The 24,750-nt window shown below is 50.3% G+C and overlaps 1 protein-coding gene across 2 annotated transcripts; it reads right to left on the bottom strand.

Moving 5' to 3' along the window:
- Positions 1 to 462: 462 nt before the first annotated feature.
- Positions 463 to 23,276, bottom strand: BSDC1 (BSD domain containing 1). 2 transcript variants are annotated; one of them, XM_029946568.1, is made up of 11 exons: positions 23,237 to 23,276; positions 22,911 to 22,971; positions 17,846 to 17,962; positions 16,250 to 16,417; positions 14,817 to 14,871; positions 12,102 to 12,217; positions 11,603 to 11,671; positions 11,374 to 11,452; positions 9,642 to 10,115; positions 3,480 to 3,583; positions 463 to 1,997 (listed from the first exon to the last, which is right to left on the bottom strand). In XM_029946568.1, exons 1-11 carry the CDS (start codon positions 23,245 to 23,247, stop codon positions 1,965 to 1,967), a joined length of 1,287 nt encoding a protein of 428 aa, XP_029802428.1. In that variant the 5' UTR covers positions 23,248 to 23,276; the 3' UTR covers positions 463 to 1,964. The 2 variants fall into 2 exon arrangements, with proteins under 2 accessions (XP_029802428.1, XP_029802429.1); XM_029946569.1 differs by having other exon boundaries at positions 9,828 to 10,115.
- Between the last annotated feature and the right edge of the window lie 1,474 nt (positions 23,277 to 24,750).

Below are 24,750 nucleotides of genomic sequence, written 5' to 3'. Positions count from 1 at the left end.
AACCACAGGGCCTCATTCAGACTTCCCTTTTATCACAGCTAAGAAGTGATTTTCGCACAGGTGTTGTGACGAAGTTCATTAAAAATAGGACCCAGGGTCATACACATGCAGGGGGGAGGAGAGGAGAAAACGGGATCAAGGGCAACTGGAACCACTGTCATTGCCACTTCCTTTCTGAGTAAAAGCAGAAGCGTTGGGAATGGGGAAACAGCCTCTTGATTCTTTGTCTTGGTAAGAGGCCCTTTGGGGGCCCTCTCCCTGCCTCATCCCAAAGTGGAAGCTGAGTCTGAGATGAGGAGCAGGATGTCCTCAGTACCCAGACAGATGTCCCCCAACCTTGACCCCCACTCCCGCCCCTTCCCCAGGCTCCAAGTGGGAAGCCACCCTGCACGCTGTGTTTGTCCTGCCCTGGCTCCAGGGCTGCTGCTGGGGACAAGAACGGACCCCCGGACACCTTCCAGCTTCTGTTGAATCTCTTTAATGCTGTTAACGGCAAGTCTGGAAAAGGTTCAGGACAAAGCTCTTTTTTCTTTCCTTTTTTAATTACAAAACTAACAGCTGTTAGAATCTTTTTTTTTTTTCCTTTTTTTCTTTCCCTGGCTACAAAATACTCTGGGGAGATGCATTATAATTTAAAATATATAATATTGCACAAACAACCAAAAAGTTAATTCAACTAAAGAAATAATTACAAAGAGAAAAACCCCATCCCATCAAAAAAAAAAAAAAAGATTCTCTCCATCCCACCCGGCTCACTGAAGGTTTCAAGTGGACGTGACCACCACTCTCTCGGCGTAGCTGACCACCATCCCTTTGAATCACTGGTGAAGACACCAGATTATATACAGGAATCACCAGAGCAGCATCATGAAGCACCAGGGTCTTCAGGGATTCCCGCAGCCCCTCAGTCCTCCAAGAGAGGAACAGCTTGACCGGAGAGGAGAGTGAGAGCCACAGAGACTGTGTCTGTCTTCAGGAAGAAGAGCTTTTGCGAAGCCCGCTCTAAGAGTCTCAAGAAGCTCACCCCCAGCCTATCCCTTCACGCAGCAGAAGGGTTGCGGTGAAGTTGGGCTTACCAGAGCTGTTAAGTACTCGGCTTTGATCGCTGCTCGGGACCGCTGGTAGCTGGCTTGTGTCCTAAGCTACAGGGTGTCCGAGGTGGGTAGCTGGCTGGACAAGGTATCCTGCCAGGCAATGCACGAAGGGCCTGACGTGACCCCTCCCTTCTTGGGGAGGGGAAGAAATGCAAGAGCCAGGCTCTTGCCGGTGGCACAGCTGGGCTAAGGACTTGGGTGCATCTGACATGAAGAAGCCCTGGGAGAGGCGCTGGGGACACACCAGCCTGGGCTGGACCGAAGGGAAGGGGTCGGAACTCAGGGGTTTGGTCTCTAGATTCGGAACCACAAGGAACCTTTCTGGGAATGGAAAATGCCTGGGAAGGGGAGATTCCCAAGAGAGGCAAATTTCCCAGTGATGAATGCCTCTCACTCACTGGGGTAGGAACCCAAATGTGCTTGCCATCCCGGTCTGGCTAGGACAGGTGGAATGGCCTTCCTTGCCTGCTTATGGGTGGACAGTGTCAGCTCAGCTTCCTCGGAGAGACTGGTGCTTAGCTCCTCTGCACAGATAGAAAGGCTAGAGTTACCCCGTGGGACTTCCCAGCAAGAGTCCTCAAGAACAGTGGGTGTTCAGCGGAGAAAGGTAGGCTCTTCTGGTGAGGTGGGTAGGGCTTCTCCCCCTTGAGTCATCCTATGGTTGGCACAAGTCAGAGTTCCTGGTTTGGATTTAGTGAGCCCCTTCCCAGATGTGAGCAGAGGCCAAAAGGACCAGCAAAGAGCCACCTAGAGGTCTGGTTGACAGAGGCCATTGGGGGCACATTCTTAGTCAGTGTCTTCCAGGGCTGGGCTGAGGCGAGCAAGGGGGCGGGAGGTCCTGTGGGCGGGGGAGCTGCGCACGCTGGCCCCTCATTCCCAGTCCTCCCACTCTGCCTCTTCCAGCTGCGGACAGGAGGGGACAACGGAGAGCACAAACACGTATTTACTCCTCTGAGTCAAGCCCAGACCCAACCTCCCTTGGCTGCCTCCATTTTCAGACAGCCCTCCCCTAAGCATCCCCACCGCCACCCCCGCCCCATCCCCAAGTCCCCCACCTTGGGCCACACCCTGCCCCCTAGGAGAGTGAACAATGTCTTAAGGAACACATCTGGGAGCAGAGCTGCCCTCTGCCTGAGGGATGGGGCTGCTGCTCCGATCATTCCAGACCCCAAGGAAATGCTTTCATCAGTCAACACTAGACGCTGGGATGGGGCGCCCTGTCTCCAGGAACCAACTCAGTCAATCCCGTAAGGAAAGCTTGAGAGTGGCCCTGTGATCAGAAACGAGGTGGCACCGCACTGCAGGTGCTCACGGGGTTTTCATCAGGGGCTCCAGCGCCCTCACTCCGGCTGAAGTCTCCCCGGGAAACTTTCTACTGGCCCGCTGTCAGCTGATCCCCAGCATGATGGGGTGTAGCCCGACTGCTGGGTATACGGTGGCCAGGTGTTACAGAGGGCTGTGGAGACCCAGAAGGCGTCAAGGCCCTGTGACATGCTAGGGGATCGAGGGCCTTCTCTGCCCTGGGTGCAGTGCCCTGGGTGCAGTGAGGTCACAGAAGCAAAATACTCCTGGGCCGGTCTCTACCTCTCTCCAGGCTTCAGTTTTCCCAAATGAAAAATGAGGCCCGGCTATCTTTCTAATCTGTTCACCTCTTTACAGCAGGTTTATGAGCTACATGATGGAAGGACTCATGTGGCTCTTGTGTAACTGGGAGTAACACTGACTTGAATCAGGTGTCTGGGCTGGAGCCTCACTCTTGTCACTTAGCCGCTGTGAGAGCTTTCCCCCCTGCCTTTCATTCCAAGTGACTCATTCTTGATTCCGGCAGGTAATGAAGCCTGAGAGTCATAGGGCCGCTGAGCTTCTAACTGGACTGGGTTTTGTGGTGGCTTCGGTAACAGTCAGAGCGCCCCACGCCCCAGGCACGAGGCCCTAACTCGTCTACATGCATTACCCCTCACAGCCTCCATGCTTCTAAGACCAGTTCTGTTTTCGATGGGGAAACAGGCTCAGGTTAGGTGACTTGCCCTAGACTAAAGGGCAAGGGCTAAAAGACTATCTTCCATCTCCAAGGCCAGGAGTCTGTTCAGGTCCCATCCCTGGGGACCATGAATTGGAAGATCTGGGGCAGGGTTTGGAGTCTACGTTTTCGAGTGGTTTCCTCAGGTGACTCTGACGCAGAGCTAATGTCAGGAACTCTCTCACCATCCGCCCTGGAGCTGAGGGGAAGCAGAGCCTGCCGACGGAGACCATTCGGGGCCTGAAGCTGCCATCTCAGAGAGGAACAGGGATCCACCGGGATGGGGGGGGCTGAATTTAATGGGGGGAGTCCTCAACCACTGGGACCATCGGGCTTGCTGCCCTGTGGCCAGCCAGGCCACTCACCTCCCCAGAGGCATCCACTTTGGAGAGTGCCATCTGCACTTCTTCTTCAGTCATGTCCAAGTCGAAGTCCTTCTCCCAGTCCTCGCTGATGTCCGTGCTCGAGCCTGGAACCATGAGCCACAGTGTGAAAGGCGGGAAGGGGTAGGTACGAGCAGGTTGTAGCTGGGGGTTATGGCACTCTTTACAAAGGGCCTGGCAAATATACATCAACGGTCTCCCATTCTGTTGTCATGCTGGCTCAGTGATTCCACTTTTAGGAATCTATTCTAAGGAAAAATCTTGGATTCAGTCAAAGATTTAACCAAACGGATGTTTGCTGTAGTGCGGTTACAGTGATGAAGATTGAAAAAACCTGAGAGTCCACTGATAGGGAATTATAAAAGTAAATAAATGGCATAGTTACATGACGGGACATAACGTGGCTTCTAAATGTTACGCTGTAGAGAACTTATACACATGGCAAAATAGTCTGAAACTACTGAGTGAGGAAAAGTAAGTTACAAAATAGTGAAGAAGCACTTTGGTGTGGGGGCTCCCGGGAGCCAGAGAAATCTTCTAGAAGACACAATGAACCTCTTCCTCTTCACTCAATGCACTCTACCTACACTGAACTTGCTACTCCTGAAACACACCAAGACACATTCCTGCTTTCAGGCCTTTGCATGGGCTGTTCCTTGTACCTAGACCTCTCTCCTCAGACATCCACAGGCCAATTTCCTCGCCTCCTTCACACCTTTGCTCCAATCCTACCATCTAAATGTGGCCGGCCCTGACCATCCTACTTTAAACTGCAACCCACTCCTGCACTCTGCTCTACTTGTTCTTTTTTCCATTGTATTTATCACTTTTGAACACATTCCATCATTAGACTTAATGTACTTATTGTCAACAATAGAGGAATTAGAATGTGGGCTCCCTGAGGGCAGGGATCTTTTGTTTTCCTTTCTTACGTATTCGGAGTGCCTAGAATACAGAGTTTGCACTCAACCGATATTTATGGACTCTGTTCTAAAACCAGGGCTGGCAAACTATGGCCCATGGACCAAATCCAGCCTATTGCGTGCTTTTGGAAATTCGGTTTTGGAACACAGCCCTTGCCATTTGTTCATGTATCACCTCTGGATGCTTTCCTGTCAAAACAGCAGAGGCGTGTGGTTCTAATGGACCGTATGCCCCCAAAGCCTAAAATCCTTGTGATCTGGCCCTATACAGAAGTCTGCTTATCCCTGCTCTGGGTGATTCTGATGCCTGCTAAGGTTAGCAGTCACTGCTCTAAACATTCATTATTTGGGTAGGACTCCTTAAAGGCCACATAAAAAAAATGTACATGTGTAAGTTTGACTAAGAAGAAAACTACAAAGAGTTTTAAAAAAATATATACGCAGAAAAAAAAGTATATGTAGTATGAGTCCATTAAAAAATATGCTCGTAGAGGCTTGTACACAGAGAGAAAAGATGTGTAAGACACTCACAAAAATACTAACAGTAGTTATCTCCAGGTGATGAGATCATGGGGTAATTTTTTTTCCTATAATGATCACATACTACTTTGTACCTTTTTTTGGTCTATTAAAAGCGCCTTCAAAAAGAGTAGGTCCCTGATCTCCCAACGGCACGACCCGTGAACATGTCCTTGCTTCCAGCGTAGCTTGCTCCTGGCCAGGCACCCAGCCTCTGAGAGCACCCCTAAGCCCTACCCCCGTGCCCCTTATTAAGGGGTCTCGCACTGTTCTTGCTTCCTAGCCACAAGCATCCTGGGTCTCTGGAGCCATGCAGACCTGAGTGGAATCCCTACTTTTTTTATCTATTGTGTAGTCTTGGGTAAGCTATTTTGGGCTTCAGTCTATTTATAAAATAAGGATAAAACCACCGTCTTTGCAGAGAACCGCAGGACGAGCTTATTATGTAGATGCCTGTCTCCCTATCACCCTCATTCGGATTCTGAGCAGCTGAGTGGTGGCCCAGAACTCTGCATTATAAATAGGTGCCTGGGTGATGCTTTGTAGGCCTGGGCCAGCAGTTTGAGATACAACAGTGTTAAGATTAGAAGTGTCGGGGCACCTGGGTGGCTCAGTCAATTAAGCGTCCAACTTCGGCTCAGGTCATGATCTCGTAGTTCGTGGGTTTGAGCCCCGCGTCAGGCTCTGTGCTGACAGCTCAGAGCCTGGGGCCTGTCTTTGGATTCTGTGTCTCCCTCTCTCTCTGACTCTGCCCTGGTCACGCTGTCTCTCTCTCAAAAATAAATAAAAACATTAATAAAAAAAAGAAAGATTATAAGTGTCAATGTGAGGGGTGCCTGGGTGGCTCAGTTGGTTAGATGTCCAACTTTGGCTCAGGTCATGAGCTCATGGTTCCTGAGTTTGAGCCCAGCATTGGGCTCTGTGCAGACAGCACAGAGCCTGGAGCCTGCTTTGGATTCTGTGTCTCCCTCTCTCTCTGCCCATCCTGCTCACATTGTCTCTTTCTTTCTCAAAAAAAAAAAATTAAAAAAAAAAAGTGTCAACGTGAAGTGCATGTAACACGTACACTTAGCAGGGATTTCACAAATGAATTTTGTGAAATTTTGTCCCATTTCCCTTATTCATGCCCTGTCTCTCTCCATCTCTCAAAGAGAAATAAATGTTAAATTAAAAAAAGAAAAAGAAAGAAAGGGGAGTTTTCAGGTGATTACTAACCTCACAGTGCTGTCACTCAGCTTGTTTTACTCTGTTTAACTAGATCTCTGCTTCCCCAGAGAAGAAATGGAGGCAAAAGCCACATTCAACTCAGTCATTGGGGAAGTAGGGCCTTCAGCCCAGGGTTCCTTCCAGTTTGCAGGCCGTAGGCCTGTCCCTGTCTCTCCTCCCCCTCTCCCTGCTGAGGGAACCGGAGTAGGGTAAGTCCAGGCTCTTAGATTAAATGGATCTTGGGTCAAAATGCAGGTGGGAAGCAGCTTTGCAAGGAGAGCCACTGCCCCACTGCCCCTGGACTGTGGGAGACCATGTGGCTAGCCTACCCCAAGAGACTCTGCTGTACCCAGAGACCAAGCCTCTCTTTTGTCATGTAAGATGTGGCCTTAAGAGAGAAAAGGAGTCACTCACTGTCTCCAAGCCTTCGTTATTTCTTTTTAAGACTCACTCACTCTACTCTGTGACACCCTTGCCCTCCTGCAAACCCCCGAGGGTGTCAGAGGCAGTAGAGCAGAGCAAGCAGAGTGTGTGCCCCAGCTCCCCGTAATCTCATTTTGTCCCATTTCAACTCACCACTCATTTTTCTGACCCTGCTTTCTCATAGCCCAATTCCCCCCAATGGAGCCTACAGTTCTTTTTTTTTATTCAAATTTTTTTCCTTTTTTTTTTTTTTTTTTAAACATTCTTACTTATTTTTGAAGAGAGAGCTCATGAATGGGGGAGGAGCACAGAGAGAGGGAGACACGGAATCTGAAGCAGGCTCCAGGCTCCAAGCTGTCAGCAGAAAGCCCGACGCGGGGCTCGAACCCACAAACTGTGAGATTGTGACCTGAGCCGAAGTCAGATGCTTAACCGACTAAGTCACCCACGCGCCCCCCAAAAATTTTTTCTTTAACGTTTATTTATTTTTGAAGGAAAGAAAGACAAGAGCGTGAGTGAGGGAGGGAGACACAGAATCTGAAACAAGCTCCAGCCTCTGAGCTGCCAGCACAGAGCCGGACGTGGGGCTTGAACCCACGAACTGTGAGATCATGACCTGAGCCGAAGTCGAACACTTAACCGACTGAGCCACCCAGGTGCCCCGGAGCCTACGGGTCTTTAATCCAACTGTCTCACTGTCTCTCCTTCCCTTCTTCAGCTCCGATTCCATGAGCCACGATTCTGATCACGTTTTTGCATATACTTGTGGACTTCCTTCTTTTCCTCCACCGATTTCCCCTAGCTGAACTTGAACCCTGGTTAAGTCCAGCTCCCATCTGTTCTGTGCCTACACCTAGGCTACTGAATGTGGCTGAACAAAAGTACACCAGTGCTGACACATATCTTTTAAAACTCATGACCACTACTTCAAATGGGCCCTTGGTACCACCCAGCCAGCTATCCCATACCACTTGTTGGGCCCCTCGCCTACTCTTCCACTTTCCCAAAGTACTAGTTCATGCTTTCCTAAACAGTGAGTGAGTGGGGGTTTGATCTCAAGTTTCCTACCAGTAAAAAAAAAAAAAAAGGGAAAATCACACAGACTTCTCTTGGGCTTCTGTGAGGACTGAGTGGTATGCACATCCAGTGCTCAGCACAGAGCCATACAGACAGATAGACAGTCCTCAGAGACAGTACCTCTTACGAGCCTTTCCCCAAAGCAGGGCTCTGCTCCTATTTCTTCCCTGACTGAGGACCTACTGTCCTCAATTTGCTCCCAATTTATAGAGGAATGGGGCTTAGAGAAGATCAGCAATTTTTTCTGAAGTCATAGGGCTTAGGAGCAAGGCTGGGATTTGAACCCAGAACTGTTCGAACCCCAGAGCCTGGGCCCTGAACCTCTCTATGTAACAGGCCGGGCATATGATGTGAGCAGCACGCCTTGCCGCTTCATGGCACCAAGCTCAAGATTTTAAGTTCTTAAGTTCTACTTGTTAAGTTAACCCCTCTACCCTTCTAATTCCTTCCTCTCCTGGGAGATAATACAGCAAAGTGGCCTCTGCTATCTGGACTCTGTAGGCCCCTGGGCCCTGCACCTCCCCCAAACTCTCCACCTCTCCTATACAACGCCTGCCTCCTCAGTAAACCAACCACTGAAGCCTGGAGCCTTCCTTCTTTCTCTGAACTCCTCCAGCATCACGCCTGTCCCGTACAGCTTCATGCTTCGTCATAAAGACTGCAGCCTTTGCCCCTCCCTCCTCAGTGTCTCATAAAGAGCAGGTAGGAGCTCAGTGGATGACCTCACTGAGTCGGAGCCAGAAGGAAAGCATTGTGTTGGAAACTGGAAACCCCATGGTTTCCATCAGGGAGCAGGGGAGGGGTGTGGCGGGGCCAGTTTCCCTTCCACTGCAGCAAACCAGTCTCTCAGCACCAGCAGGCCGGGCTCACCTGCTGGGCAAGCTGTGTGGCTGACTGGTACCGTGTGTCAGCAGAGCCCATGCCCACGTGTGTGTGTTTCAGGCGAGGTCTTGCTGACATCAGCTCTCCCTGAACAGGGACTCTGGATGTGGCAAAACAGTCCACACCAGAGCTCTTACTGTCCTTTCATTCCCAGAATTAGAGAGGTTCCCCTTTGACAAAAAGTCAGAGTCTCCAGTCTAAAATTTCATTATACAGATAAGAATCTAAAGCTTTATTACTTAAGCTGGGGCACAACAAGTTCATGAGAATTCATTTAACTCTTTTTTAAATCAGTATGTGTAAGTTTTATGTATCTCATGCTCCTAATAATGAGATAAGCTTAGGGAGGCTAAATGACTCTCCTGAGGTCACCAGGGGAGAGGACCTCTGACATCAATCAGTGTCATAGGGATTTCCAGCCCAGGGTAGGGCTGAGCTGTCCAAATGGACAGTGTGGGAGTTACGGGCACGGGCTCCGAGTCAGGGACCTGATTCTGGGCCTGCCACTTCATGGCCATATGAATTTGAGCAAGTTACTTAACATTTCTTTTCTTTAAAAAATTAAAAAAAATGTTTATTTATTTTTAAGAGAGAGAGAGTATGAGCAGGGGAGGGGCAGAGAGGGAGACACAGAATCTGAAGCAGGCTCTAGGCTCTGAGTTGCCAGCACAGAGTCCGAGACGGGGCTTGAACTCACAAACTGTGAGCTCATGACCTGAGCTTAACTGACTGAGCCACCCAGGTGCCTCAACATTTCTGAGCCTCATTTTCTTCATCTATAAAAGAAGACAGTAATACTGACCTGACTGGGCGGTGCGATGTCATGAGAAGTTAAATGCAATATAACACACTAAGCACAGGACCTGGCTTAAAGCTTATTCTGTTGAACATCAGACCCCAACGACTGTAAGATGCACCCTTATTTCAGAGCATATGTACATCCTGGATGAAATAGGATAATAAATACTCAACAGATAGCAGCTGTCACCGTCATCATCAGTATCTCAAAAGAAGAACAACTGCTTCTAGGATCCTAAAGAGACAAGTCTACCTTATGGGGTAACAACTCTTGCTTGTCCCCCTCCCCCGCCTCAGGATTTTGGCCTTGACTTACCTTTCTTTCCATTGTTAGAGGGTGTAGACTTCCCACTGTCGGAGTTCAGCTCAAACACCCGTAAGTCTGTGAGTACCTCCTCTCTCAGAGTCTCTACTCTGGCTGGAGGCCTGGGCTCTGGGCCACTGGGGCGGCCCGCAGGGGTGTGGGGCTTGAACTGAGCTGGGGGTGGGGGTCCAGTCTCACCCACATCCACAGCCAAGGCTTGTTCCTCCAAAGATGCCTCTAGCAGCTTCTGGGACAGGTCCTTGGGCAGCAGGGGTGCATCAGCTGCAGTGTTGGCGACCTGTGTCACCGGGGAGATGCTCTCGCTGCTCTCTGAAGGAGTCACCTCTGTTGGAGGGTCGGCCGGAGTCATCAGACCCTCTTCGCAGGGGCTCACGGGGCCAGGTCCCCCTTCAGGGCATGTGGACGTTCTGGTCACAGGAACCTTCACCTCTTTTGGAGACGTGGGTGAAACGCTCCCAAGCTCCTCTGTTGAGAGAGAACAGGAAATAGAGCTACGTCCCCTGGTCAGCCCCAAGACAGCACCGGAGCTCTCTGCAGACAGACCTCAGGCTCCCACCAAAGCTTACTCTGATCAAGACTAAAGGGTGCCAGTTTCCTCATGCTTTCCCCATCACAGTCCCCTGCAGGTGCTCCTCCGGGTCAACATCTCTCCTGCCCGGAGGCCCAGCATATGACTGGTGGGCACTCAGCTTCTGGAAGCACAGCCCAAGATGGAATTATAGACTTGAAAGCTAAGACATGACAGTGAATCAGTTCTGGGTTCAGGCTGGGCTCTGCTCTATCCTCAGTGTGTGATCTTGGGCAAGATGCTGAGCTTTTCTTTAACTTACCCCCACTTACTACACGTGTTAATAGCACGCAGGCGGCTCCAACATACTATCCTACGCTGAGCTACCAGGTAGAGGATGCCCAGCTCCCTCCTTAAGGGAGCAGTTCCCAAACCTGGTGAGGCACAAACCATTACCAGGGGAGCTTGTTAAAAACACAAGTTTGGGGGCACGTGGGTGGCTCAGTCTGTTAAGAGTCTAACTTCGGCTCAGGTCATGATCTTATGGTTTGTGAGTTCAGGTCCTGTGTTGGGATCTGTGCTGACAGCTCAGAGCCTGGAGCCTGCTTCCAATTCTGTTTCTCCAGCTCTCTCTGCCCCTTCTCTGCTCACTCTCTTCCTCTCTGTCTCAAAAATAAAGAAACATGTAAAAACAAATTTAGAATGGGGGAAGGGAATCTGGAATTCCAATAAGCACCCTAGGAGACTTTGAAGTGGCCAGCCCATAGGCTGGCAGGGGAATCTGTTGCTTCTTTTCTTTTTTTTAATGTTTTTTTTTTTAATTTATTTTTGAAAGAGAGAGAGAGACAGAGAGACAGAGACAGCGTGAGCAGGGGAGAGTCAGAGAGAGGAGACACAGAATCTGGACAGGCTCCAGGCTCTGAGCTAGCTGTCAGCACAGAGCCCGATGTGGGGCTTGAACCCACGAACCACGAGATCATGACCTGAGCTGAAGCCGGACGCTCAACTGACTGAGCACCCAGGTGCCCCAGGGAATCTGTTGCTTCTGACACATGTGATTTCTATACCTAAACCAGGAATTCTGCCAGCCCAGGCAAACATTTCCTTGTTAGTCCAGCCTTTGCTCAGCATGGACAAGTGCTCAGAGATGGCCAGATGGTCCCTGTGGGCAGGATAGGGCCTGTTACTTGCCCATCACCTCTCAATCTCTCTTACCTTCTTCCTCCTCCCAGCCAGGCTCTTCAGACAGGCTCTGTTCAGCCCGCTGCTTCAGGGCATCCCTCCGGGCCTCGTCCTGAGTGAGGGGGAAGAAGATGGCCAGAAGCAGTCAGCGCTCATTCTTCCCCAGACCCTGGCCCTGACCCCAGAACTCTTGGTACCTGGTGCCCCTTCTTCCCTCAACAACATCCAACCCACTTCCCCTCCCTGGGCCAGGCCAGCATACCTGCTCTAGTTGATGGACTTTATAGAAATACCGATGCCAGAATTCTGAATGGGAAACGGCTGCTGGGACCTGGAGAAAGGGGACAGAGCAGATGAGACTTTAGGAGTAGTTGTGTACGGTCTGTGTCCCCAGCCTTCTCAGTCTGCTGCCAGCTGCTCTGGGCTTCAGATGTGGTTCCGTGGCTGAGCGGTTCTCCTCAGAGCACTTACACCCTCCATCCCCAGACCCACCTTCCTGGCCCAGCTTGGCCAAGGAGGGAGAAGAGAATTCCCATCAAGCTTTGCTGGCCCTTCCATTTCTCCCACGACTGCCAGAGGCCTGGCAAATCGGCTTTGCCCATGTGGATTCTTGGCTCAGGACCTGGCTGGTCTGGCTCTAGAGGGTCTCCGGCTGTTCTCTGGGCCAGGTAACTCAGCAGTGACTCTAGCTAGGTATGTGCCTCCCACCTCCTGACACCTCAAGCTGAAGCTGGGTGAAGTCCTGCCAGCTGGGCCCTCACCATCTTGGTGTAGAGGGCCCGGATGGAGGGGCTGCCTACAAGGAGCTCTGAGATCTCCCCCTTCTTCTCCTCCAAGCAGAACTGGGAAAGCCAGGCGTCAAACAATTCCGGGGGCCCTGCAGAGGGACAGACACTGATGGTCAGTTTCTCAGGTCCGGACAAAGAACATCGGGCCTACAGAAAACACATCTAAGCCTGGACACAGACAGTGAGGAAAGCTTAAGATTTCTTTCTTTTTTTTTTTCCAAAGCCATTTGTCCAAAGGTGGGGGGTCAAGAAGGGTGAAGGTGGGGGTGGCCCCACTGATATCACGGCACAGCACTTAAGTGATCTCTAGAACAGGCGACAGTCAGTGTGTTCTCAGGCTGCTTGCTCTTTAGTTACTGAATCCTCTCCGAAACAGCTGTTCTCAGGTCGGTAGTCTGAAGGCTACTTACTTCCTGGGGCACCTGGGTGGCTCGGTCACTCGAATGTCTGACTCTTGATTTTGGCTCAGGTCATGATCTCACGGTTCATGGGATTTAGCCCTGAATCAGGCTCCTTGCTGCCAGCACGGGGCCTGCTTGAAATTCTCTCTCTCCCTCTTTCCTTCCCACTCCTGCGTGTACACACACACACACACACACACACACACACACACACACACACACACTCTCTCTCTCTCTCTCAAAAATAAATAAATAAACTTAAAAAACAAAAGTAAAGGCTATTTCTCTGTCCTCTCTCATGTGACCAGTCCAGCCTCTGACCCTGGGAGCCACAGGTGTCTTTGCAACGGCCTCTCCTCTCCTGGCTTCTCGGTCTTCTGTGATTTTCCTCCCGCCTTTCCCGTCATTCTATCTGACTCTTCAGCGGGCTCTTTCCTCTCTCCTTATGTCTTCCCACTCTCTGTTTTCTCCTAAGATAACCTCTACTAAACCCTAAGTTTCAACCTCTCCCTCCCCCAACTCCTCAGTCTGTCTTTGCAGACTGGGCTCCAGAGCCAGGGGTCCAGTGTCCCCTGGACACCTCTATCAGCTCAGGTGTAGCAATCCCTATGTGTGCACATGCTCTTCTGTCCCCAAGCTGTCCCACTCCAGTATCCACCTTCTAGAACCCTGGGTGCTGTCCCGGACTCCTCCTTTATCCGACTGCTCTGGATTCCACTTCCACGGTGTCTTCTACGTGCACACCTCACTCTTTGTTCCACCTGCCACTCCCTGGGTTCTGGACTGCCCTCTGACGTGGGGGTTCCTGCCAAGCCTCCTACCCAGTCTGCCTGTCTTCTATCTTTCTCTGTGTTTGATGGGTCTTTTACAACATACAAAATCTGATCACCTCAGGCCTCAAAACCCTTCAGGAGTTCTCTAGGGAGGGCTTCTTATTTATTTTTAATTCATTATTATTATTTTTAGTAAGTAAACTCTATACCCAAAGTGGGGCTCGCACTCATGACCCTGAGATCAAGAGTCGTTTGCTTCACTGACCGAGCCAGCCAGGTTCCCCTCTAGGGAGGGCTTTTTAATTTTTAAGTGAGGGTCCAAGGATGAGCTCTAGAAGGTCAAAGACCTCCCATATGACATTATAAAATTTTGTGGAGAGGGGTGCCTGGGCAGCTCAGTTGGTTGATCGTCTGACTCTTGATTTCAGTTCGGGTCATGGGATCGAGCCCAGGCTCTGCATTGAGTAGGGAGCCTGCTTGGGATTCTATCTCTCCTCTCCTCTCTCTCTATCCTCCTGCCCCTCTTCCCTGCTTATACTCTCTTTCTCTCTAAAATAAGTAAATAAATAATAAATAAAATTTTGTGGAGAGAGGGCCTGTCATTTTCAACAGATTTTAAAGGCCTTTGTGACTAAAAGGAAAGCTAAGAACCATTACCTTGAGCCTTTCAGGACAAAAATTCAAAGTGCATAGTCTGGCACCCAAAGTCCTTCCAATCCAGCCCCCACCAGCAGCTCTCAGCGCCTTCCCTCCCTCACATGCACCCCTTAATCTAGACTTCCCAAAAGAAGACCTTTAAATGTCCTACTGCCATGCTTGAACACCTTCCTTCACTGCTAAAAATAAAACTAGTCTACTTGTTTTTCTTTTTCAAGTAGGCTCCACGCCCAATGTGGGGCTTGAACTCATGACCCTGTGATCAAGCATCGCAACCTCCACCAACTAAAGCCAGCCAGGTGCCCCCAAATTAGTTTACTTCTACTTCATCCTTAAAAACTATGTCACATCCTAGGTTCCCCAGGTTGGGGCAGGTGCTTCCCTTCTGGGTTCCTACTGCTCCCACCTTTCTGTGGAAACAGTCACTCCAGCTCTACTGTCCTTGCTTTAGTCATGGTTTCCTCTCTCTTTCCTAACAGCAGGTTCCTGGAGGTCTGCATGGGGGTGAGGGTTTGACTGATTTCTGAGCTCCAGCTCCCAGCCTGGGGCTTGCTGAATGGCAGGGGCTTGGCAAACAAGTGCCAAAGAGAAGGCGGGCAGGGCAGCGGGGCTTCGATGGACCTGAGCTGAGAATGGGGAGCGGGGCAAAGCCTCTGCAGACGTGAACACAGCCTGGTTCAGGGAGGAAAAGGGACTGTCAACCCATCTGACCACACATAAGGCACAGTCTAGCCCCACTCTGGTCCCTCCGCACAGGAGTTGCTGGGCCACTGTGACTAGAGACCAATGAGGCGCTCATCCCAGACTCCCGTGGTCTCCCTGCCCTGTGAGCCGCCCCCTCACCGCTACCCCCTCACCATCTGGTTCATTGCAGTAGGTTGCCGGGTCTGACTGCAGGCTGTAGAGGCGAGCCTGTAAGAAATAAAGAACAGATATTCTGGGGTGCTAGGTGGAGAAAGCACCTCCTCTCCGGGAGCAGATTCTACTACTACTGTTGACTTAGGTACTCTGAAGACATCATTCTCCTATACATTTATTCCTGTTGGAAATCAGCCTCAGCCCAGCCTCTCCCCTACTGGCCGCCAGACCCACAGGGCACCTGTCAGCCTGCCCATGGCTAGAAAGGGGAGTCCTGGGCTAGGAGTGAAAAACTGGCGCTCCCAGAGAAATGGCCTCTCCCCTAGTATTCCACCTTGGGAATTAAGACCTAGTGTAAGCAGGTTGCAAAATTATATGTATCAAATTCTTTTGAATTATGTAAAACTTGAAAAACATTAGTGCGAGTACATTAATAAAGTCCAAACTTATGGGCAAATTTTGAAGAGATGTATCTCCCCAAAGGAAAACCATTCATCAAGAATTTCTTAATTCCATAGCCAGCCTGCTGAGTGAATTATCTGCTGTGTTCCCAGGAAGGCCACAGGAGTGGCAAACTTTGGCTGGCCAACAGCAAACCCCACTTCCCTTCCTCAGTGCTATGTGGGGTAAAGGGCCAGCTGCCTGCGTCAGAACGTCCACAATGGCTTTGGTGACTTACTGCTGTTAGAACATTTCACACTCCCACTCAAATGTCCACTGAGTGGTGGTAGTGATACTAGTGCTGACAGACATGCTTGAGAAATCAGTATGTTTGGAAAGGAAATTCAAGGCCAACCTGCTGTGACATCACGCTGTGAATTTAGGAGAAAACACTCCGTGAACCCTTACGAAGTAACGTGAGAAGATAAGACGTGGAAGAAATAGCCTATCACTGTCGTTGATCTAAGTGCTGTGAGGACTCTTCCCACGACTCATTGATTCCCACCGGAAATCAGCCTTTACCCCAAATGGGGGAAGATCATGCCTGCAGAACATTCCTTATCAAGGCTGAAAGCTGAAAGGAATCCACATGAGCAGCACTACAGAAATGACTGGAATAATTACGCCATAATCCCTTGCAAGAATTTAAGTAAGTAAAAGGATGGTGAGTAAGGAAGACGCTAATATTTTTTATATATGTTTTTACAGCAGGTTGTAAAATTCCATGGAGTGTTTTTGTTAAAAGGAAAGAGGTAAAACACTCTTTACCAATGTCTATAAACAAAACGAAATGAAAGGTATTAGCCAAACACGAAATAGGTGGTTCTCTTTCTGTGATGCGATTACAGACTTAGAAATCATTATCTTCTTGGTTAGCGCTTCTCCAGTATAGTTACATACGTATACTTATTTTCTGGCCTGACCACGTGTTGCTTGTATGAATGCACCTTGGAAGGTGGGATCCAGTGCTGGGGAGGCTGCTAACGAATACCTTGGTGCTATCGTAGGGCTCAGCTGTGCCAGAGGGCGTGCCCATCAGGGTGATGACATCGCAGTCTATGGTTTTGTCTGGTGAGGGAGCGAAGGTGTCGGAGATCACCCCTAGGAAGTCGGACAACCCCTTCTTCATCTTCTCTGTTGCCCCCGAGGAGCCTTCAGTCTGCAGAGAGAAGCGAGAGAGGGAACAAGTGGCCTAGGAGCAGGCTGCAGTCTCGGGTTTGGGGTACTGAGGGGTGAAACATCTGGGGCAAAGGAAGCATCAGGGGTGAAGCATCCCTGTGTGGGGACCACGGAAGTGCTCATAGCCTGTCACCCCAGCCCCGGGGTTGGAGAAGGACAGAGGCGGCCAGGGTCCCCGTACACCAGAAGAGGGTGTGGAACAGGGCCCTGGTAGGTCTGTGTAAGTCAGAGCAGGGCTCCCTGACTGGCTGTTCCATCACAATTTCAAGGCCAGTCAGGCTGATTAAAAACTGGCAGGAGAGAGGACAACTGGGTGGCTCAGTTGGTTGAACATCCGACCTTTGATTTCAGCTCAGGTCATGATCTCACGGTGTGCAGGATCGAGTCCTGAGGTGGGCTCTGTGCTGACAGTGCAGAGCCTGCTTGGGACTCTCTGTCTCCCTCTCTCTCTCTGCCTCCTCTGCTGCTCATACTCACTTTCTCTCTCTCTCAAAATAAATAAATATGTTGTAAAGATGGGCAGGAGAGGATGCATGCTGTTCCCACTCTGTGGGGAAGAGGACTGCGGGTGGAGTAGTGGGGAAGGTGCTAGTTTTGGAGACCTAACCCCCTCTGGGTCTGCTTCCTGATCTGTAATATTAGGACAAACAGACCTCCTTCAGAGGGCTGCTGTGAAAAATAAAAAAGATAAGGCATGTACATACAAAGCCTAGCATATCACAAACATTACTAAACAGCAGTATCTGTAATTTCACAATTTCCTCATCATCGTTGCTCAGGAAATAGAACACTCAGTATGAAAGGCTGGGGAAATACGGGCAGGATGAGAACACACACCCTTGCCTAGGGGCAAACCTGGGACCAGCTGAGGGCCAATGTACGCATTGTCTAGAAGGGGCAGGTGGGACCCCAAGCTTGAGCCACACGGGGAAGGATGCCCTTGAGGAAGCAGAAACAGGAGGCTGACAGGGCCAGGCTCTAAAAGCCTCGGGGAAAGCATAGCATGTACTCCTGATTAGGCTCTCCAAGCATTTTCCACCTGGAATCGATCCGCATGCCTGGCCCATGCTAGCACAGATATACAATCTTATGTGTCAAATGAGAAAAAAAGGAATAAAGGCACCTGGTTAGCTCAGTTGGGTAAGTGATGGACTCTTGATTTTGGCTCAGGTCACAATCTCATGGTTCCTGAGATGGAGCCCCGCGTCGGGCTGCGCACTGACAGTGAGGAGCCTGCTTGGGATTCTCTCTCTCCCTCTCTTGCTCTGCCCTTCCGCTGCTTGCGGGCTCTCAAAAATAACATTTAAAAAAAGAAACAAAAGGGGCACTTGGGTGACTCCCTTGGTTAAGCATTGGACTCTTGATTTCAGCCCAGGTCCTGAGCTCGCGGGCCGGAGCGGGTACTCACAGCCAGCTTCTCCTTGACCACGCTGGCCGTGGCTGCGATGGTGCAGGCCGTGTCATGCTGGACCACCTGGGTGAACTCTGTCAGGTCTCGCTTCATGAACTCCAAGGCTTCGGAGGACTGCGGGAGGACAAGAGAGGGATGACACAGCCAGCTGGCTCCACTACTCTTTGTTCTGTTCCTGGGGCTTCTTCTGTCCCAGACAGGCACACGGAAAGCTCAAGTGACATGGGAAAGCCTCAGCGCACAAGCGACGCTTGCTTGTCCCAATTCCACGACCTGGGATTACCAAAGTGCAGAGGGACTTCCTGCAGCTCGGAGAACGGGGACGCATCTCAGAGCCCCTTATAAGCTCTGTGGCCACAAGTGAGTCTCATCTAGTTTCGGTTTATTCCTGAGGGAGGCGGACTAAATCAGTGGTTTAAGCGCAGACTGGGGAAGGGGGCGCACACAGTCTGGACACAAAACAGACTCTTGACGCATTGCTCTGATAGCCTTTAAGTCATAACGTTTGTTTCAAATTTCAAATAATGTGAAGAAAAGGTGTGTGACTTTTAATCAAAGGAAAAGTGTTTCTATTTTTATTTTTTTTTATTACAGGGAAGTTCAGTTGAAATATGAGGCAGTATGTGAAATTATTCATCTAAAAAGCTAAATAAACATATTGCGTTAGTGACAGCAATAGCTGAGAAAGCGTTTATGAGTGATTCTTATAAACGCGCTAATACAAGAAAAAGGGTGTATGACTTTTACATCCAACAAAGGGGGTGTTGAGAGAAATACTGGACTGGATTGCCTCCAAAGCCCTGGTGCTACCATTCTAGGGTTCTATTCACCCGTAGAGCTCCTTTGGGCAGAATGAATATTTGCTTCTATCAGACTGACCTGCTGCTCACCGTGCACTCAGACCCAGCTTGAGAGAGCGGGCCCGCCACTCTGGTCTGAGTCCTGCCCTGCTTTGTCTGACCCTTACCCACTCTGGGGTCCCTCCACAAACTACCTCGGTGCTTGCCCTGGCAAGCCCCCTCATTTTGCACATGGATCACCTGAGTTTTTTTTAAGCCTCTTTTGAGCGTTCTGGTGGCTTTTTTCTAGTTTTCCTCAGCCTGGGAAGTCTCTGAATGGGGTAGTCTCGTGTATCAGCCAGAAGCTTCTCTGGGAATGGGAATCATGTCTCCGTTTCAGACTCGGGGCTCTGTATTTGGGGTGGAGGGGTCATTTATTCTCCAGCTCCATCCATTCTGCCATTCTCCATCCTGGTCCAGGCCACCTGCTCTGTCGAATGGACTCGTTGCAGGCTGCATCAGCTACCCTTCCTACGGTCTCCCTGTGACACCGCTGGGAGCTTTGGAAGTCAGAGCGGACCAGGATGCCCCTGCTTTACTTTCTCCAGTGCTCACAGTACCCTATGAGCAAGCATACCATCCTTCCCTTCACTGATGAGGCCCATACAGTCTCATCTCTGGCCCTCATCCTCTACCACTGTGTCCCCCACTGAGCTCCAGCTGGCTTTCTGCAAGCTTCTCAAATGCTCTAGCATCTTCCTTCATGGCATTTGAATACACGGTTCTAACTCTTCCAGGCAATTGAGTGAGCAAACACAACAAATAACCCCCCTCACCTGGTTAACTCTGGTTTCTCCTTCAGATCTATGCTTAAATGTCACTTCCCTGGAGGTTTCCCTAATGTCACCTCAGATTCGGTTGGGTCCCTGCTTCCTGTTCCCAGGGCACCTGAATGTTCTCTAACATTTATCGCACTGTAGATTAGGATCACCCGCTCAACATCTAGCTTCCTGGAGAAACTGAGGTCCCTGAACATAGAGCCCATGATTTTTGGCTCACTGATGCTTTCCCAGGATGTAACACAGAACCTGGCCTAGAGTAGGTGCTCAAAATTTTGCTTGTTAAATTTATATGTACCAGAGCAATTTTAATTATATAACCACTGGCACGATTATTCGATAAGTGGCTGTCACTAGACTGTGAGCTCTGAAGGGACAAATATGAAGAGACATGGTACCTGTCCTCAAGATCATAGTCTACTGGCAAAATGTTCACACAATAGTGCTGACGTGCAAGGGCAGAGTGGTGACCAGCGTATTGTCAGGAAGTTGGGAAGACTTGATGAAGGGAAGCCTGGACTGAACCCTAAAGAATGAGCGGGAATCAGGGGCGCCCAGGTGGCTCAGTTGGTTAAATGTCTGACTCTTGGTTTTGGCGCAGGTCATGACCTCACGGTTTGTGGGTTCGAGCCCCACGTTGGGCTCCACACTGACAGTGCAAAGCTTGTTTGAGGTTCTCTCTCTCTCCCCCTCTCTCTGCCCTTCCCCTGCTCATGTGTGTTCTTTCCCTCTCTCAAAATAAATAGTAAACAAAATTAAAAAAAAAAGAAAGAATGAAGAGAATCAGCAAAGGAAGCCTGGGCAAGGCAGGGCACAGGGTTTACTGCAGCCTATGTGCATTTCAGTCCTAATAAACATAAAAGGTAAAGCAAAACTGGTTTGGGGATAAAGCTGGAGAGGTTGCCAGGGGCAACTGCAGAGGGTCTGGTCAGCCCTGTGGGTGATGGGGAGCCAGCAAGGATTTGAAGGAGGTGGGACATGACAGTGACTGGTATGGAGTGCCATGGATAGGTCCACAAGTGACAAGATTAGAAGGCAGAGAAAAACCAGTCAGGAGGCTGCTGCAATAGTTCAGAAACGAAAACAGAATATGAATAAGGACGGTGCTGGTCAGGATGAAAGGATGGGACTGGTACAAGGAATCTCAGTCAAAAAGGGTAGATTTGGTAATTAAATAGATGTGTGGACTGAGGGCAAGAAAGAGCCAGGAGGAGCCTTTGGCTGCTAGCCTCGGTGGCTGGATGGATGCAGATCTGGCTGGCAGCTGAGGGAGGAAATGCTGAGGGGGGAGCAGGCTTAGAGAGATGATGATGACGATGATTCCGGTCCTGTAGAACGTGTGATGACGGTGGGGTGTGTGGACGGGGGTCCGGCAGCAGCTATTCTCAAACACTAAAGTTCAGAGCAGAGGACTAGAAGTCACTCTATCATGGAAACGGAGGTCACCCAGGAAGCGTTTGTGGAGTGAACAGAGCAGTGAGCTGAGGACAAGACCCCTCAAACACCACACCTTAAAGGGGCAGGAAGGGGAAGTCATGAAACAGTCAGCAAAGAAAAGCCTGGAGACGTGGAGAACTGAGAGAGAAGCATGCCACAGAGCCAAAGGAGTAGAGTTTCAAGAAAGAGGGAGTTGTCACTAGTGTCAAATGCAGCAGACGGGGCCAGGAAGATAAGGGCTAGAAACCACCCCCTGGATTTGGCAAGTGGTAGGTGAGGCTGAGTGTGTTTCCAGATAAGCCAGTATGTGGTGGCTGCAGGGATGGGGTCGGGCTCATGAGAGATGATGCTGGTGACCTCAAAGTATACAAAGGAGGAGGTGAGGTTGTCGCCTAGAAGTAAGAGAAGAAGTAGTTAGAACAGTGGGCTGAGGGAAGAGTTAGGTTTGGGGAAAGTGTCTGAAGGCAAGGGGGAAGAAAAGCAAATGAGAGACAGGAAGAGCTTGCTGGGTGTTGCTCAGGCCTAAATAAGGTTGGTGACTCTGTAGTTGGGTCAAAGGGCAGTCTGACTCTCTCCATCAGTGTCTGTGGGTCAATGCAAGCACCGCATCCGCATACACTACAGGATGAGGTAAGGCGCACAGGAACGTGGATTATAGCACCATCTCAATCTGTTGTCTCTAGGGCAGGACGCTAAGGGTGCAAGGGAACTGAGGGTGCTGAGAACTGAGTGGTCCAGATAGAGCCAGGATGGGAAGGGGGAAGGAGGCAAGCCCAGGAAAGCACTGACAGACCAAGAAAAAAAAAGTAAAAATGGACTGGTGGTGTTTAAGAGGTTTCCCCATCACCCCTCCTCAGCCCTTAATAAAAATAACCCCAGCTTATATACTACTTGCTGTGTGCTAAGCAGTGTTCTTGGTGCTTGACACACACTAACATTCACTCCTTACGACGATACTATCAGGCAGGTATAATCAGCACTCCCATTTTGCAGATGAGGAACTGAGGCCTAGAGAGGTTAAATAACTTGCTCAAGTTGATATAACAGTAAGCAGCTGAGAGGGAAATTAAGTCCTCTTTCTGAACCCAGAACTGTCAAAGACAGAAAACCCCTGCTTCAAAGTGGAAGTTCCCCGAGAACCAAGAGAGAAAGCTAACCAACTATCTATTTTCCAAGAGTTATGGTAACACCGGCCTTGAGGGAAACACACACAGGAGGCCCTCGCACAAAACCTGCTGAATGAACGTCAGACTCTCCTTCCAAGAGATCACTCAATGGAAGCAACCCTCTCTGAGGTCTCTTCAATTAAATTTCATTGTGAAATTCTCCTCGTCCTCAACAACATACACAACGCAGGGCATTCTCAGATTTGCTAGGCTGTAGCTGAGAGGCAGTGCAGGAGTGCAGAGGCTAAAGGAGGTATTAAAATGCTCCCAGAGTAGAGGACTGACTTAACCAAGATCAGAAGCCTCCCGAGTCTGCCCTGAAGCAGGACTCACCCCAATTCCTTGAGGTAAACAGTAATTAACTTTTTTCCACAATTCACTAGGGCTGGTTTTGACAAACTAGCATGGAGTGGAACAGAAACACACAGCAACATTGTCCACTGGCAGAGCAGAGCCTCACTCATCCCACAGGGGTTGCTGCCTCCCGACTAGACTGAGCTTCGTGGGGCCCAGGATGACTACAGCAGTAATTTTCTATCGCTAGAGTTCTTCTTCAGGGCCTAGATCAAATGTTCTCGCTTCTACGAAGCTGTGAATTTCCTGAGCTGGAATAAACTGCTCTTCCAATGGATTCCTACACAAGGGTCGCGCCAGCCTCTAAACCAATGTGTACTTCACCGTGGCTAGTGTCATACTGGTCTGAGTCGGGGTCAGTCCTCCCTTAGGCCGGTAAGGTATAACAGTAGGGCCCAGTGGGCCTCCTCCAAGGCCTGGGGCCCACACAGATCGGGCGGGGCCGCTCGGACCCGGTTGCAACGAGGCGGAGAGAGGCCCGGCTTACCTTCTCCTTGACTGCCTGGTAGCTCTGCTGCAGCCAGCTCCGCCACCATCCCACGTCCTCCCTGCGGAAGACAGACACATCTGGCGGCCCTGCGGTGCGACTCTTGCCCGCGCAACGATCGTGTCTCAGTTTCCCCCAGAGATGTGGTCTGCGGGCCGAGACTTGGCAGACCGCTTCCCCACCCCCTCACTCTGCGACTCCACCCCGCCTTTTCAGCTCCGTCCACCCCCGTGCTGGCCTCCTACTCCCCACGGGGACCCTGGCCCAGCACCCCGACCCTCGAAGAATTCAGGCCCCAACGCCCGAGAGCTGGATGACGGGCTCACCCTTCCGCCATCTTGCCCGCATGACATCACCACTATTTACTGACCTCTGACTTCCGACACGGCACCGCCCCCTCAAGCACCGCCCCAGAGCGCTCGGCCCAATCCTCGCGCTGACACCGCCCCCAGCCCAATCTCCGCCCCGGTCCCCTACTGAGCCCCGCCTCCTTGAGGTCTGTCCAGTTTCTGTCTACAGTTCGCCCTTCAACTCCGCCCCTGAACTCTTGGCCCAATCCTCACTCAGTTCGGTTCTCAGGGTCCACTCCCCCGCGTTAGCCCTCCCCCGCCAACTACTTTTCAATCAACGGACATCGGATACGGTGGCTGGTAAGGGCCACGTTTGGCGGTCAAGCTGGACCACGGAGGTGCGGGAGCGGAGAAAGGGACGAAGCGGGGCTGGAGCTCGAAAGTCTGGATCCCAGAGCTCTGGTCTAGGACCACCCCCCTTTATGAAACAAACCGCGTAGCAGTTGCTTGAGGTCTCTTCGGGCTAATTCAAGCTCAGAGCGGGGGTCTGGGCTGGGGTCTGCGTGGGGGAAATTTCTTCATGACAGTTAACTTTCATGCGGCTTCTGGAGGGGCTCTGAGGATATTGGGGAGATAAACACACATTCACCTACCTCAGCTCTTGGTAATCAGAGTTCTCAACTCCAAATCAGAACTTCTCAAACTGAAGCTCGATGTGGATTGACTTACGGAAGGGAGACAGAGACAAGACTTTCTGGATCTGCTCTTACCTGTCAAATCCTATCGCCTCTTGTTTGTTTAGGGGCATAGCTTTAGTAATTCCTCCACCAGCCATTCCGTTTTCTCTTTTATTTTTTATTTTTTATTTTTTTTTTAAAATCTTTTTTAATGTTTTATTTATTTTTGATACAGAGAGAGACAGAGCATGAGAGGGGGAGGAGCAGAGAGAGAAGGAGACACAGAACCAGAAGCAGGCTCCAGGCCCTGAGCTAGCTGTCAGCACAGAGCCTGATGCGGGGCTCGAACCCAGGAGCGTGAGATCTGACCTGAGCCGAAGTCGGAGGCTTAACCGACTGAGCCACCCAGGCACCCCCCGTTTTCTCTCTTTACATGATTGTTCCTGTTGTCGTACATGGTATTTCTCCCACACTAAAAGCCTGGAAATAAATACCAACCCTCTCTCTACCTGACACCCTTTCCCTATTCCCCTTTACAGCGAAACTCCTGTAAGACTTGCCCATACTCACTGTTTTCAACTCCCTTCTCTTCCCAATCTCTCTTGAATTTACTTCAGTAAGGTTTTTGCCTCCTCACAATAAGCTGATATAACTTTTATTAAGATGCTAAGAAAAAAGATGCTTAGAGCCATGTCCAATTTTTTTTTACATTTATTGATTATTGAGAGAAAGAGAGGCACAGAGCATGAACAGGGTATTGACAGAGAGAGAAAAAGACATAGAATCCGAAGCAGACTCCAGGCTCTGAGCTGTCAGCAAAGAGTTCCACACTGGGCCAAACCCACAAACCGAGATATCATGACCTGAGCCGAA

Source organism: Suricata suricatta, chromosome 8, assembly GCF_006229205.1.
Source record: "Suricata suricatta isolate VVHF042 chromosome 8, meerkat_22Aug2017_6uvM2_HiC, whole genome shotgun sequence".
In the NCBI taxonomy this organism is placed as follows: Eukaryota; Metazoa; Chordata; class Mammalia; order Carnivora; family Herpestidae; genus Suricata; species Suricata suricatta.
The sequence above is the reverse complement of the archived record's forward strand: the minus strand, read 5'-3'. Positions and strand labels throughout refer to the sequence as shown.

Coding starts and splice junctions, on each gene's coding strand:
- BSDC1 (XM_029946568.1), bottom strand. Junction 12,218..14,816: donor CTACTGCAATGAACCAGATG/GTGAGGGGGTAG, acceptor GTCCCTCTGCAG/GGCCCCCGGAATTGTTTGAC. Junction 10,116..11,373: donor TGGCTGGGAGGAGGAAGAAG/GTAAGAGAGATT, acceptor CTCTCTCAACAG/AGGAGCTTGGGAGCGTTTCA.